Genomic DNA, 16381 nt, shown 5'->3' with positions numbered 1-16381 from the left:
TCCAGCTCTGCAGGAGTCGACTCCATTCAGTTGGCACAGACTTTTTCAAGCAAACTTGAGCCGAATTCAATTTGCAGTCGTTTCGAGTTTCGAGGCACATTTTTCTCAACAAAGAACTTATTGGAGTTCGGATGATAGTTTTGTTTTGTTTAGTATTAATGGGAGGTAAAATGGATCGTCCTGTTCTAGCGTGGAACCATCCAATTTCTGCTGAGCAAACCTTAGAGTCGAGCAGGCTGGACCTCGATCCTGCTGAGAGCGAGACCGACCTCGAACCCCCCGAAGGCGGAGCCGACCTCGACTTGAGGCGAGACCAACCTCAGCCCCCGCCGAAGGCCGAGCAGACCTCGCGAAGCACATGCCGCAGCCTCCAAGCCTACCTCAACGTCTCTGATCGGCCTGCCCGACCGGTCGAGCGGCCAGATCAAGTCACGTGACAAATCCAGAAGCTCCTTCAGCAGATCTTCCTGGATCGCGAAGTAAAAAGCCAGTCATTATGACAGCCGCCTCGGAAGGAGAAGCATTAAATTTTTTTTTGGTACAACGGCAGTTCACATCCTACAAGTATGGACACAACCAAGAAAATTAAAAAACAAAAAGGCAGAAAAACAAACCAACAATCTGTCACCCCCCAACCACACAAAATCACCAGAGTGGTGGGTTGCATAGGAGGCAACCCAATTAGCTGCTCCATTCGCTTCTCTGTAGGTATGTGTGGCATAATGGGCAACACTTACATGTAGCAGTCTGCGAATATCGAGGAGCAGTGGCCTACCCTCCTCCGCACGATCCCGACCCCGAATCCAGTCGATCACCGTAGCCGAGTCGCCCTCGAGATTATGCCGATCTGCACCCAAAGTCCGATGGGCAAAGGAGATGCCCTCCCAGGCCACTCTGAGCTCAGCACACACCACTGAGGCATCGAAGATCCGCTGACCTCCTACCGCCACTAGTCTGGACTCATGATCTCTGATGACAAAAACTGTAACTCCACATCTTCCATCGTCCGCCACACTGCCATCAAAATTCACCTTCAGGAAGCGAGGGGGTGGGGCCACCCAAGATATGCATACAAACTCGGGCGCTACAAGAGTAGGAAGGGGGCCCCAGATGTCCCTGGTCAAGCCAGAAGGTGAAATCTCAGGAGCACTAGTGAACTCTAAAACATGCAGTAAAGCTCTGACTGCCATCACTCTTGGGGGCGTACTGCTCACAACTGTTAACGACTCGAGAGGGAACGCGCACACAATGCATTAAAGAGCTCCATCGACTGTTTCCGCTTAGAATGATGTGGCGGATCCTCAGAACAAATCTGGAAACATATCTTCTGAATCCTCCGCCTGCGAGATTGATCTTCGTGATGTACGCTGCCTCCAACTAAGGGCTAGCTGATCACGAATTGGCCCAAGACTTCAAGTAACGGCCGAAACTCTCACCCTATAAAAAGGGGATGGGGAAAGACCTTCGATAAGCTTTTATAGGCCATTCTAAGCCATTAAAAATAATTCAAAACACTTAGAAACATTTTTTTTGGGTTGATTTTTTTTTGCCGTGCTGATTTTTTTTGTATTTGTTTAAAATTTATTTTTTGGTTGAAGTAAGATGGTGATATTTTTGGTTTTTTTCCTTTGGGGTGGGTGGGTGGGTGGGAAGGAGATGGTGATATTTTTTTTTTGTTTAATAGTAACAAAGGAAGTGTGTTTTTATAAAGAGGAAGAGAGTTACAAAGAGGTAAAAAAAAAATTTGGTGAGGAGGTATCTTTGAGAACAGGAGCCAAGCTCACTGTCTTGACCCTATAATTTTTTTAAAAAAATAAATTTTTTTCTCAGATATTTTTCTTCTACTACTATAGCTTGATTTAATTAGAGTTTGTTCTGGATCAAATGACACATTTTATCTACACTGAGTAACATACTATTATACGTTATTTAAAAAAAAAAAAAGTGTAGAACGAGCAACGGTGGTTGTACGGGGTGATGCTCTAGATAAGCTTGCATCCTTGCACTGGTGGAAGTGCTCTTGTAAATGGCAGGTATGCATGCACCTCTAAATCAAGTTATTACTGTGTAGTTATCATGACGTTGTGATGATTTTGAAGCCCTCCCATTAAGCTGTAATATATACTACTAATAAAAAAAATTTAAACAACAACTTCAGCATGTTGGGAATAATAGATATGTTTTGATGTTTTCTACTATATTGGCATTCGATGCTGCTTTTTTTTTAAAATCTAATTCGCTTGAAGAATAAATTTTAATCTGATAGGCAGTGATTTTTTTTTTGTATGTTATTTATCACTATAATAACAATTAACAGTTGCTATAAAGGTCACTATTTAGGATCTTAGGTTCAAACAAATTAACAAATAAATAAATTTGTGTTCATGCTAGTGTGTTGGTCTATTTTCCGGGTGTGAGAGCACAAAAATAGGCCGGGCATCAATTTCGGAAAGAATGGAGAAACTTCAGGTCCTTATTCTTGGACCTTCGAAGTCTTATGCATTCAAGGAAGGCAACCGTGATATACTAAAAACAAACTCAGCTACAGAAAATTTAAAATTAGAAAATATGAAATTAAATGGAAAATAAAGTTAAAAGTTTAATATAGTTTGATGTTTGGAAAGAGCCCTTCTCCCTCCAACTATTACGTATATGGTCCTATTTCTATTTTACGTATTGAGATTATTTTGACATGGTTACTTGTATAGTACTGTCCGATATTTTTTTTAAAACCAATCTGCTATAAACATTTAGAATTTTGTTGCATTTTTTTTATATAGTATAGTCTGCATACTGGGACACGTATGATGAAGGATTAGATGGCAAATTCAACTTATGAGAAAATGCATTTGATTAATCCATTATGTGTTCCTCCGTATCGCAAATACTAGGAACTTGTTATCTGACTTTCAAGTCGAATTAACTCCCGTACAAAATATGCATCCTTATGGAAAGAAGCAGCTCAGTTTCTTCTGGATGATAAAGAAAACTCTGCGTGGTTCTGTCGTTTAAATTCGTGGCATCACTTTACATGGAGGAACTACATACTCCTCTCCATTTATAGACTGAAGCGACAATAAAGAACAAATGAATGAAAGAATGGGTGTGATTGTTCTCTACTTTCCACTTCTCTTTCAGGCAATGGAGCACTCCGGAGGTAGGCCCTGAGGGAATCGCTTGAGGTCAGTGCAGTAGTTGTAGATCATATAGTTTCTCTGCACCCATCTCATCCTTCCTTGGCTCGTGGAATCCAGCTCCTGATTCCACCAGTCGCTGCTGGCCGAAGCAGTACCAGCTTTCTTCGAAGGGCAGTTGGAGTTACCAGAGGACCAGACGCAGGCATCAGCGTTGAAATTCCGGTACGAGGCGGTGAAGGGGGCCTTCGCCCAGTCGGTCTTGATGCGTCCGCCCTGCGTCGCCCAGTCATCGGCATTCCAGAGGCTGGAGTAGATCCTCATGGGTTGGTTCTTCGGAAACGCAACACCCTTGGACTCCATATTCTTGAAGTCTCTGATTGGCATGCCATCAACCATGAAGCTGAAGGGATAAATAAAATCCAAGGCGAGCCTGACATTAGTTTCAAATGTACGAGAGGAAGCAGCATTTTGTATTAGATAGCATCGCTTATGCGGGATTTGAGAACTCACATGATATGTCTGGGGTTCCAGAGGATGGAGTAGGTGTGGAAGTCCTTGGTGGGATCAAACCAGAGATGGAACTGCATCTCTTTGTTCCCCTTCCCCTGGGCGAAGACGTTGGTGTGGAGCGTGTAAGGGTCTCCGCTGAGGTTCCCGAGGAACTCGAAGTCAATCTCATCATGGGTCGGTCCTTGTGATGATAGCTGCGAGCAGAGATGCCTGGTTAGTTCTTCAAATTCCGGTCATAATACAAAGGAGGACGGATTAGACGATGCCTGCAGGTGGCTGTAAAAGGGGACTTACGTAATAGGCGGTGACGGTGCCGGCGGAGTTCCCAGGGACTAGTTTCAGCTGCATGTCGATCTTGCCGAAGAGATACTCGTTCTTGGACTGGAAGCCGGAGCCAGAGGCTTTGTCGAGGGAGAGGGTGAGGAGCTGCCCGTTTTCGATGATCTTTGCACGCCCATCGCCCCAGGTGATTTGGAAGTTTTGGTCCAAGTTACCAGCGGAGGCGGCGGTCATGAAAGAGCAAGCTAGGAGGAGGAGGAAAACGAAGGCCATGGTGCTTGGGACTGGTAGTGGGGGAAGCAGGTGACACGGTATCAAGTAGGAGTATTGAGGAAAGATGGGAGTTTGGTTGGTGTGGCGAGGAAGACGGCAGCGGCCGTTAGGTCTTTATTATAGAGATGGAATAGAAGGGATCGAGGAAGGGGATGGGATTGGATGCTTCCTTTTCTCGATGGTAGAGCCTATGGGTTGGCAACAGGTTGGCAGCAGAAGTGTCGATCGGAACGCGGCTTAACGGTCACAAGAAAATACTGGATCCTCCGCGTCAATGAAGTAACCACGCACGCACCGGGTACCAACTCTTCCGACCATCATCTGATCCGCCGATAGATCTCGTCTTGATTTCATGTCAAATTTAGGTTTATGTGGGGAAAAGCGAAAAAAAAAGGGGCAACAAAAAAGAAAGTGCCGGGCTGCTGGACTTTCCAGCTATCGCTCGGCTGGTGGATTCCGCCTCGATTTTGGGTCGAAAGTGTGAAGGGTTTTTAACTTGAAAAAATTCAAACTTTCTAAAAAAAATGTATGAAAATTAATCATTAATTTTAACTATTTTAGGATTTATGTCTATTGAATTATGTTGAGTCTTAGGCTCAATATTTTTAAAATTTATTTTTTAGTTGGCGGAAGATGATGATATTTTTGATTTTTCGGGGGAGGCGGTGATTTTTTTTTTTTGTTTTGCAGTAAGAAAGGAAGTGTGATTTTATAAAGAGGTACATGAAAAGATTTTTTTTTCCGTGAGGAGGCACCTTTGGGAATGAAAGCGAAGCTCATTGCCTTGACCTTCTATTTTTTAAAAATAAATTTATTTTTTATTTTAAATATTTTTTCCACTTTTGTAGCTTGATTTAATTAGAGTTTCTTTTGAATCAACATGCACATTTGATCTGAGTAACATACTATTATACATTATTTTTTAAGAAATAAAAAATGAATAAGTCTAGAACGAGCAATCGTGGTTCTACCGGATTCTTTGGCCTAGATTTGTGTATGGGGTGATGCTCTGGATGAGCTTGCATTCTTGCATTGGTGGAAGTGCTCTTGTAAATGGCAGGTATGCATGCACCTCTAATAAGTAATTGCTCTGTAGTTATCATGATATTATTATGATTTTGAAGCCCTCCCATTGTGGACAGGTATGGGGATGACCATCCACTAATTTGTGAGACCCGTAGATCGGCCCGAGACTTTACCTCTTTTCAGACGGCACATGTGTTCCGGAAGGCAAACAGAACAGCAAACTGTGTTGCCTCATTTGTAGCATGGCACTCTGGATTTCTTTTTCCAAATGTTCTCTTAGTGGCACATCTTTTTTTTTCCTTGATTGGTGGATCTATTGTGTAGAAATAGGGGATGGTGGTCGGGGAGAAAAATAGGACGACGAAGGTGGCGATGAATGTCCAGATCCGGCGCACCAAGGCCTGGTTGATGGAGAAGATGCCCAAATTGCAGAGGTTGGCACTCAAGAAGGTCGGCTCCTTTGTCATTATGTTCTTTTTAATTAAATATTTCCTAGAAATTATAATTCTTGTTTTCGTTTTTGCTTTTTGAATTGTAGATTTTGGTATGCTAAGAAATAATGTAGCTTCCGTTCAGAGAGAGAGAGAGAGAGAGAGAGAGAGAGAGAGAGAGAGAGAGAGAGAGAGAGTCAATGCAGCTACTTTGAAAGATCTGTGAATCGTTTCATTTAGATTACTCAATCGCATCTTTCTGTGCTACAAGGCTTATGGATCAGTTTGTTTCTCCCTTTCTCTCCTGAATTTTGATTTGTTGAGCTTGCTAAAAGCGTAGGCGCCATAGTGTTGAATTTTGATTTAAAGCTTGCTAAAAAAATCTTGTTAAATATTTATTTTAAAAAATAATTATAACGATGCTTTAAAGTATCGCTAACTATAAAAAAAACAGTTAAACTCTCAGATGTCGCTAGCTGATCGACGCTAATAAGCGTCGGCTTTTAGCAATGCTATTAAGTATCGCTAAAAACCATTCTTTAGCAATCCTTTTCAAAGGCGTCGGCAAAAATTTTTTTTTTTACTCTAACATAGCCAACGCTTTTAAAAGCGTCGGAAAGAAAATTATATAAGTGTCGGTAAAAATCTTAGAAAGCATCGCCAAAGCTTCTTTTTCTTGTAGTATGAGAGAACACCAAATAGGTCGGCCATTGATTTAGGAAAGAATGGAGAAACTGTAGGTTCCCTATCTTGGACCTTCAAAGTCTTTTACTACATGGAAGGCAACAGTGATAAACTAAGGAACAAACTAAGCTACAGGAAATATAAAATAAGTAAATATGAAATTAAATGGAAAATAAAGATAAAAGTTTATATAGTTTGATGCTTGGGAAGGAGCCCTTCTCCCCTTAACTATTACGTATATGGTAAGTCCGTTCTCGCTAGTTCACGCCATATTGCCACCACCATCGTTCGTGATAGTTGCCATCTCTTCCACTATATGAGCATTATTAATCACTACACGTTCTTGGTCTTGGTAACTGTTCATAGGCTACTTGGACTTTGCTCCATTGGAATACCTCTTGCTCAAGATAGATAACTCTCATCCCCTCAGTTTGTTGCTTGATAGTCCTTTGGAGATTGTTTCTCCTCTTGATATTCGGTTTATACTCAGGTTGTACCACGGGATTTGTTCCATATATGCTCGGTTTGCATCCTAGCAATCTAGCTCGATCTGCAGTTTAATATCGGGTCTATGCTTGGTCGCTCTCAGGCACTCAACTTGTTTTGCCACCTGCTATTGAGTGTATGCTCGATCTGCACCCTAGCACTCAATCTATGCTCAGCCTGCCGTCTGGTTCTAGGTCTGCACTTGGTCCCCATTGTTAATGCTTGGGCTGTCCCTCATCTTCATATACAGTCCATCTTCCATATGAGATATTGAGATGAGATCTCATTATTTCGATGTTCTCATCTTCCCTTAGAGTTGCCACTTCCTAGCCTATCTCTGGAGACGTCACAAGGCTTGCAACCATTGATCTATTGCTCTTGCCTGTTAGTTTGGATGTGGTGTAAACAACTATCAGTGTGGGATGTTATTCTACTATAAAGTGTAATACTCTGTTCGTGATGTAGATCATTTTTTGGTCATATTTAATATCCTCTCGGCTTAAGCACCAGGGCAAGGGTAATACTAAATAATGAGATTATTTCGATAATTTTTATTAATCATCTACTGTCCTTCACTTATAATGGAACTTTTTGATCGTTACTATGAATATCACATCACAATGCAGACCAAATCTTAGGGCTAAAAACTTGAGTTTTTATACCTCAAAAAAAAATATAAGTTTATATAACTAGTAAAAATTCATTTGTTGTTCTACTTTACTTTAACATGGTTACAATGGGCAAAATTGCATAACAACCAAGAATATAGGCGTCTAATAAAGATTTAGATAGGGGTGGCAATTACGTCGGATCGGATATTGGTTGGGTTGAATCAAAAATTCGTTAACCCAAATCCTACCTGTTTATTAAACAGGTCAAAAATTTATATCTAAACCCAATCTTTTTATTAAAAAGGTAACTTGAGCCGATCTACATAACCTATTTATTAAATAGGTCAAGTCAGGTTAAACGGGCTACATAGATTAAGTAGATTTTTAATGAATTAAATTGATTTAAATAGATTAAACAGGTTAAACGGGCCAGGTTAAATAAGACAAAAACATGTTAAATAGGTTTTAACTAGGTAGATTTAAAATGGGTTAAATAGGTCAGATTAGAGTCTAACTCAATTATTAAACAGAGCAAAGCGGGTTAAATAGTTTAAAAGTCTAAACCGGAACCTAACCCATTTATTTATGAATTGATATATTTATGTTAAACCTGAACCTGCTTAAAATGGATCATTCGTAGATCAAGTCAGACGTTTAGATTTAGACTAGCTGTCACGTTTAGATTTAGACTATTTCTGCATGGATTATATGTAGGACGAAAGTGTAGCTACATAAAACAAAATATGGTTGATCTAAATTAGACCAACATTGTCGACATCGGCTCAGACACTAACATAGAATAAATGTCTTCATGACTGCATTCTCACCTGTTGAAGCTCAAATTTATCTTTAATTTTTCACGATATTCTGTGAATTTTTGCACAGGATGCGAGAATCTCTTTTAGTTTAGAATTTCGATGGGTTAATGTAACTAAAATTTGAATTTTGCACTCATAAACCAAGATATAGCAAGACAAAGGCTTAGAACACAAGCCTCAGTCTTCCTTTGGGATTAAAGGAGGGATGGCTGATCTGGAGCGAATTACCCAAGCCCAGGTGGAGGCAAGACAGATAGGTCTCGCTGCCTCGAAAACAGGCACCTTCAATGAACATCCGTCCCGCCTGCTGAGACTATTCCTCTCTCAAGAATTCAGCTGACTTGAATCATAATTAAGTTGAAGATGTAACTTACGCCTGCGGTCTTTCCTTTAAATGCTAAATTTAATAATGCTTTTTTCTTTTAGTACTTTTCGCGCACTGGGACGATATGCCTCAGAATTAGATGGCACTTTCAACTAGAGAGAGAGAGAGATTTCTGAAATCAGGTTATGTATTACCATACTTGCATCGCATATACTCAGAATATAATACATGAGCGAAGAACATGCATTCGTCTGAAGGCAAGTTAGTTCAGCTGAACGGCTAGAGAAAACTCACCCCCGTACGTGCTTCTCTTAATATATGCATGGTATCATTTGGCATGGAGAATATAACAACATATATAGTGTTCCGTGTCCATTAACATGAATGATGATAAGGAATCCGTCCTAGTATCCTACACAAGAACTAACGAATAAAAGAATTTGTTTCCATGTTCTGCGATCTCTGTTCTCTTCAGGCTATGGAGCACTCTGGAGGCAGGCCCTGGGGGAATCGCTTCTGATCGGTGCAGTAGTTGTAGATCATGTAGTTCTTCTGCACCCACCTCATCCTCTGATGGCTTGTGGAGTCCAGCTCCTGGTTCCACCAGCCAGCACTGTTAGATTTCTTCGAAGGGCAGTTGGAGGCACCAGAGGACCAGACGCAGGCATCAGCGTTGAAATTCCTGTACGAGGCGGTGAAGGGGGCCTTCGCCCAGTCGGTCTTGATGCGTCCGCCCTGCGTCGCCCAGTCATCGGCATTCCAGAGGCTGGAGTAGATCCTCATGGGTTGGTTCTTCGGAAACGCAACACCCTTGGACTCCATGTTCTTGAAGTCTCTGATTGGCATGCCATCAACCATGAAGCTGAAGGGATAAATAAAAGGGGAAATTAATCACCGGTACATTTATTGACCGGTCTTTAACATTTAATCCCTGTTGACTGGTTGTTTAACGATCAGTCCAGCCATATTTCAATATTTTATTATGAGACGAAAACGCCCCCAAGAATATTAAAATGCCCCTGCCCCTTTTGATCTCCCATTCCCAAAAGAAGAAGAAGAAACAGGGGCAGCCGCCACCGACCACGGCCCGTCCCCGCCCGAGCTCCCTCCCGCGGTCGCCACCGGCGCCGTCTCGCTCCCTACCGAGCCCCATCCCGCGGCCCCGCCACCTCCCGTGCCCCTTCCCTTCCTAATCTCCCGTTCTCAGAAGAAAAAGAAGAAGAAGAAGGCCCGGCCGCCGCCGACCACAGCTCGCCTCTGCCCGAGCTCCCTCCTGCAGCCGTCGCCGGCCCCTGCTCGCCCCCTCTCGCGGCCTCTTCCCTCCCGAGCCCCCTCCCATGGCCCGCCCCCGTCCGAGCTCCCTCCCACGGCCCCCGCCCGAGCTCCCTCCCGCGGCCGCCGTCGGCCCCGGCTCGCCGTCGACGGCGGCCCCGCCCCCTCCAACGGCCGCCACGGCCCGGCCCCCTCCGGCGCCGCCGGCTCGCAGGAGGAGAAGAAAGAAGAAAGAAGAAGAAGGGAAGAAGAGAAGAAAAAGAAAAGAAAAAAAGGAAAAGGAAAGAAAAAGAAGGAAAAAAAAGAAAAAAAATAAATAATTAAATAAATGCATAAATAAATAAATCAATAAATATAAATGAACAAATAAAATAAATAAAATAAATAAATAAATAAATAAATAATATATTCTATAATAAAATAAAATAATTATAAATAAATAAATAAAGCCGCCACGGCCGGGCCCTCTCCTGCGGCCCCCTTCTGCGGCCGCCATGGCCGGGCCCTCTCCCCCGGCCTCCGGTGGCGCCGGCCTGCGGGAGGAGAAGAAAGAAGAAGAAAGGAAGAAGAGAAAAAAAAAGAAAAAGAAGGGAAAAAAGGAAAGAGAAAGAAGAGAGGGAAAGAAAAAGAAAAAAGGAAAGAAAAAGAAGAAAAGGAAAGAAGAAGAAAAAAAGGAAAGAAAAAGAAGAAAAGGAAAAAAAGAAAAAAAGAAAAGAAAAAGGAAGAAAAGGAAAGAAAAAGAAGAAAAAGGAAAGAAAGGAAAGAAAAAGAAGAAAAAGAAAAGAAAAAGAAGAAAAGGAAAAAAAGAAAAAAAGAAAAGAAAAAAAGAAGAAGAAAAAGGAAAGAAAAAGAAGAGAAGGAAAGAAAAAGAAAAAGAAAAAAGAAAAAAAGAAAAAAGAAAAGAAAAGAAAAGAAAAAAATAGAAGAAAAGGAAAGAAAAAGAAGATTCATGTATGTGCAGAGAATACTTAATTGTATACAGAGAACATTTAACTGTGTGCATCACATAGTTAAGTGTTCTCTGTACACAATTAAGTCTTCTCTGCACACACTTAACTGTGTGCAGAGAAAATTTAAATGTGTGCATATAAGACTTAATTGTGTATAGAGAATATTTAACTTAACTGTGTGATGTATAGAATACTTAACTGTGTTGAGAGAAGATTTAAGTGTGTGCACAGAAGACTTAATTGTGTGTAGAGAAGGAAAGAAAAAGAAAAATAAAAGAAAAAAAAGAAGGAAAGAAAAAGAAAAAAAGAAGAAAAAGGAAAGAAAAAGAGGAAAAAGGAAAGAAAAAGAAAAAAAGAAAAGAAAAAGAAGAAAAGGAAAAAAGAAAAAAAGAAAAGAAAAGAAAAAAATTGTCGATTAACTGTGTGCAAAAAGCACAAAACTGTGTTCGGGGGTAAATTTAGTGTGTGCCAACGTTAATTAAGTATGTTTCCAGGTTACATGCTCTAGGCTTACAACAATAAGTGTGTGCAAATGACACATATCTGTGTGCAGTAAACAATAAATTGTGTGCACAGAGCAGAATACTGAACTTAACTGTGTGCACATGGCACATATCTGTGTGCAGTAATCGATAAACTGTGTGCAAAAAGCATAAAACTGTGTTCGGAAAATTGTGTGCATGGAGCAGAATGCTTAATTTAACTGTGTGCACATGGCACATGTCTGTGTGCAGTAGTCGATTAACTGTGTGCAAAAAGCACAAAACTGTGTTCGGGGGTAAATTTAGTGTGTGCCAACGTTAATTAAGTATGTTTCCAGGTTAATTGAGTTTGTGCCATGCTCTAGGCTTACAACAATAAGTGTGTGCAAATGACACATATCTGTGTGCAGTAAACAATAAATTGTGTGCACAGAGCAGAATGCTGAACTTAACTGTGTGCACATGGCACATATCTGTGTGCAGTAATCGATAAACTGTGTGCAAAAAGCAGAAAACTGTGCAAAAAGCATAAAACTGTGTTCGGGTAATTGTGTGCACAGAGCAGAATGCTTAACTTAACTGTGTGCACATGGCACATATCTGTGTGCAGTAGTCGATTAACTGTGTGCAAAAAGCAGAAAACTGTGTGCAAAAAGCACAAAACTGTGTTCGGAGGTAAATTTAGTGTGTGCCAACGTTAATTAAGTATGTTTCCAGGTTAATTGAGTTGGTGCCATGCTCTAGGCCTACAACAATAAGTATGTGCAAATGACACATATCTGTGTGCAGTAAACAATAAATTGTGTGCACAGAGCAGAATGCTTAACCTTAACTGTGTGCACATGGCACATATCTCTGTGCAGTAATCGATAAACTGTGTGCAAAAAGCAGAAAACTGTGCAAAAAGCATAAAACTGTGTTCGGGTAATTGTGTGCACAGAGCAGAATGCTTAACTTAACTGTGTGCACATGGCACATATCTGTGTGCAGTAGTCGATTAACTGTGTGCAAAAAAGCAGAAAACTGTGTGCAAAAAGCACAAAACTGTGTTCGGGGGTAAATTTAGTGTGTGCCAACGTTAATTAAGTATGTTTCCAGGTTAACTGAGTTTGTGCCATGCTCTAGGCTTACAATAATAAGTGTGTGCAAATGACACATATCTGTGTGCAGTAAACAATAAATTGTGTGCACAGAGCAGAATGATGAACTTAACTGAGTTTTCTGCTTTTTGTAGAAATAATCCTTTTCTTCTTTTTCTTTTCTTTTTCTTCTTTCTTTCCTTTTTCTTCTTTTTCTTTCATTTTCTTCCTTTTTCTTTTCTTTTTTTCTTTTCTTTCTTTTTCTTCTTTTTCTTTCTTTTTTTTCTTCTTCTTTCCTTTTCTTTTTTTTCTTTCCTTTTTTTCTTTTTCTTTCCCTCTCTTCTTTTTCTTTCCTTTTCTTCTGTTTTTTTTTCTTTTCTTTTCTTTTTTTTCTTCTTTTCTTTTTTCTTTTCCTTTCCTTTTCTTCTTTTTTCTTTTTCTTTCCTTTTCTTCCTTTTTCTTTATTTATTTATTTATTTATAATTATTTTATTTTATTAGAATATATTATTTATTTATTTATTTTATTTATTTGTTTATTTATATTTATTGATTTATTTATTTATGCATTTATTTAATTATTTATTTTTTTTCTTTTTTTTTTCTTTTTCTTTCCTTTTCTTTTTTTTTTCTTTTTCTTCTCTTCTTCCCTTCTTCTTCTTTCTTCTTTCTTCTCCTCCTGCGAGCCGGCGGCGCCGGAGGGGGCCGGGCCGTGGCGGCCGTTGGAGGGGGCGGGGCCGCCGTCGACGGCGAGCCGGAGCCGACGGCGGCCGCGGGAGGGAGCTCGGACGGGGGCCGTGGGAGGGGGCGAGGCCGCAGGAGGGGGCGAGCAGGGGCCGGCCGCGGCCGCAGGAGGGAGCTCGGGCGGAGGCGCGCCATGGTCGGCGGCGGCCGGGCCTTCTTCTTCTTCTTTTTCTGCTGAGATCGAAAGATTAGGAGGGGAAGGGGCACGGGAGGTGGCGGAGCCGCGGGATGGGGCTCGGTAGGAAGCGAGACGGCGCCGGTGGCAGCCACGGGAGGGAGCTCGGGCGGGGATGGACCGTGGTCGGTGGCGGCTGCCCCTGTTTCTTCTTCTTCTTCTTCTTCTAGAAATGGGAGATCAAAAGGGGTAGGGGCATTTTCGGTATTTTTTGAAAAAACAAAAGGGGCTGAAGGACGGGGAATTAAACTTAATAGAGATAATGGACGAAAAATTTTAAGACCGGTCAACGGGGACTTTTTGTTATAGCGTGGTCTAAAAGAGGGTGGGTGATTAATTTCCCCTAAATAAAATCCAAGGCGAGCCTGACATTAGTTTCAAATGTACGAGAGGAAGCAGCATTTTGTATTAGATAGCATCGCTTATGCGGGATTTGAGAACTCACATGATATGTCGGGGGTTCCAGAGGATGGAGTAGGTGTGGAAGTCCTTGGTGGGATCAAACCAGAGATGGAACTGCATCTCTTTGTTCCCCTTCCCCTGGGCGAAAACGTTGGTGTGGAGCGTGTAAGGGTCTCCGCTGAGGTTCCCGAGGAACTCGAAGTCGATCTCATCATGGGTCGGTCCTTGTGATGATAGCTGCGAGCAGAGATGCCAGGTTAGTTCTTCAAATTCCAGTCATAATAGAAAGGAGGACGGATTAGACGATGCCTGGTGGCTATAAAAGGGGACTTACGTAGTAGGCGGTGACGGTGCCGGCGGAGTTCCCAGGGACTAGTTTCAGCTGCATGTCGATCTTGCCGAAGAGATACTCGTTCTTGGACTGGAAGCCGGAGCCAGAGGCTTTGTCGAGGGAGAGGGTGAGGAGCTGCCCGTTTTCGAGGATCTTTGCACGCCCATCGCCCCAGGTGAGTTGGAAGTTTTGGTCCAAGTTACCAGCGGAGGCAGCGGTCATCAGAGAGCAAGCTAGGAGGAGGAGGAAAACGAAGGCCATGGTGCTTGGGACTGGTTGACACGGGATCAAGTAGGAGTATTGAGGAAAGATGGGAGTTTGGTTGGTGTAGTGAGGAAGACGGCAGGGGGTGCTGGGTCTACGGAGAGCATAGGAGGGATCGAGGAAGGGGATGGGATTGGATGCTTCGTTTTCTCGATGGTATAGCCTATGGGTTGGCAACAGGTTGGCAGCAGAGGTGTCAGAACGCGGCTTACGGTCACAAGAAACTACTGGACCCTCCGCGTCAATGAAGTAACCACGCGCGCAAAGGGTACCAACTCTTCCGACCATCATCCAATCCGTCGTTAGATCTGATCTTGATTTCATGTCAAATTTAGGTGTAAGTGGGGAAAAGCGAAATGAAAAAAAAAAAAAGGCAAAAAAAAAAGTGGGCTGCCGGACTTTCCAGCTATCGCTCGGCTGTTGGATTCCGTCTCGATTCGCTCGGCTGTTAGATACTGCCTCGATTTTGGGTCGAAAGCGTTAAGAGTTTTTAACTTGAAAAAATTCAAATTTTCAAAAATAATATTAATCTTATTCTCTAAATTTTCGTTGGGTGCAATATTTTAAATACCTTTTCTTTTAGTTCCACATCTTGAATGCAAGTTCTCTTACTTAAATTGAAATCCCTGTAAGAAAAATAATAGATGAAAGAAGGAAGAACTTATCAGTTGAGGCGTGATTTCACTGTCCTTAAGAATAGATCGCGCCCCTCGGAGATTGAATCTCGGTGTAGCAGGTAATGGCGGCCTATCCTCCAGGATACAACAACTGGATCACTCCAAGCGTACACTCGCAGATGAAGTGACGGTCGAACAGCCCAGAACCGCGCTCTTGGAATGACAACAGAGAAGAAAACAGGGAGACTCTTCTCGGGAACAAGAAACAGAGGCTTTCGGAAACAGAGAGAGGATAGGTTGGATTAGATAACTCTATCGGATCTGATAGGGTTTAAAAAGAAATGAAGAGGCGTATTTAAAAGACACATCGTTTTATGTTTTTAAAGACGCGACGAGACGCGACGTTTTATCAAGAGATAACCAAAGAGCTGTTTTAAAGACGCGACGTTTTATTCAAAACAATTCAAAAAAATAAAACGGCAAAAAGAAACCTGGCTCAAGCCCACACCCGCGGGGGGGGGGGGGGGGGGGGTCCCCCTGCGCGTGATAAACGTTTCCGGATCGGATTCGCCAATTTTGGCTTGGACCTCCATTGGGCTCATGCGCGCGTGGGCTACTTTCTTTCTTTACTTCACCAAGTTAGAAAGGCTGAATACTACATAAAGACCTTTTAAGTTTTATCTCTTTCCAATGTGGGACTAAAGGAAGTACACTAAACAAAAAGGCAAAAAGCAAAGAAGGGCAGAATTGGAATTTTAAAATATTCCAACAATCCCATCCTATGGAACTTAAATCGGACTTTGAGCGTCCAACTGATGTAGACGGTATCTATAAATAGATTCTGAATTCACTATTTTTAGATTATCTGAACATACCACATCCATTCTTATTATCTTCTAATTTTTTTATAATATTATTTTGAAAAAATATAAAATTGATAACAATTTTTAGATGCCATTTCACAAAAATCTCGTCCATAACACGCAAAAAGGGAGTGAGAGAGAAAGACAGACAGGTGCAGTGCGCGTATGCGTGATGCTCGATGACAGCTGTCTGCTTCCATTTCAATGTCCCTGGTTTTGGTATCTCTTCGATTTCTGTGATTGAACAGCTCCGATACGGGGCAAACTTTGTTGCAGATGAGGTTGCACGAATCAGAGTAATCACATCCCAGCTATCATCAGGTGTTCATTAACGATTTAAGTTGGTGTTAGCAAATTAGATAATATTTTTTCAATCCAGATTTGTGTCAGCTGAGCCACTAATAATAGTTAGCAATTGGCCAATAATTTATATATCTAGGTCGCATCCATCTATCTCATGTTTCAAACCAAATTAAGATTTTCCTTGGTGATTGTCTTAAGGTTAAAGTGATACCTTACATAATTAATTTTGCAGATTACAGAAACATCTTTTTATTTCCCATCCTTCGCTTATATCTGTTCAATTATTTCCTCAGATATCGCAAGAACACTAAGGAAAAAAT

At 41.7% G+C, this 16381-nt stretch overlaps 2 protein-coding genes across 2 annotated transcripts; both read right to left on the bottom strand.

The window, feature by feature from the left end:
- Positions 1-2906: 2906 nt before the first annotated feature.
- LOC103715632 (xyloglucan endotransglucosylase/hydrolase protein 22-like) lies at positions 2907-4302 on the bottom strand. The gene is made up of 3 exons (XM_039129855.1): positions 3942-4302; positions 3648-3841; positions 2907-3537 (listed from the first exon to the last, which is right to left on the bottom strand). The coding sequence occupies exons 1-3, from the start codon at positions 4197-4199 to the stop codon at positions 3135-3137; spliced, it is 855 nt and encodes a 284-aa protein (XP_038985783.1). The 5' UTR covers positions 4200-4302; the 3' UTR covers positions 2907-3134.
- A 4447-nt stretch (positions 4303-8749) lies between these two features.
- LOC103715650 (xyloglucan endotransglucosylase/hydrolase protein 22-like) lies at positions 8750-14367 on the bottom strand. Its single transcript, XM_039129853.1, has 3 exons — positions 14018-14367; positions 13727-13920; positions 8750-9442 (listed from the first exon to the last, which is right to left on the bottom strand). Exons 1-3 carry the CDS (start codon positions 14273-14275, stop codon positions 9052-9054), a joined length of 843 nt encoding a protein of 280 aa, XP_038985781.1. The 5' UTR covers positions 14276-14367; the 3' UTR covers positions 8750-9051.
- Positions 14368-16381: the final 2014 nt, after the last annotated feature.

The sequence above is a fragment of the Phoenix dactylifera genome, chromosome 9, assembly GCF_009389715.1.
Source record: "Phoenix dactylifera cultivar Barhee BC4 chromosome 9, palm_55x_up_171113_PBpolish2nd_filt_p, whole genome shotgun sequence".
NCBI lineage: Eukaryota > Viridiplantae > Streptophyta > Magnoliopsida > Arecales > Arecaceae > Phoenix > Phoenix dactylifera.
This window is presented reverse-complemented; position numbering and strand designations above follow the sequence as displayed.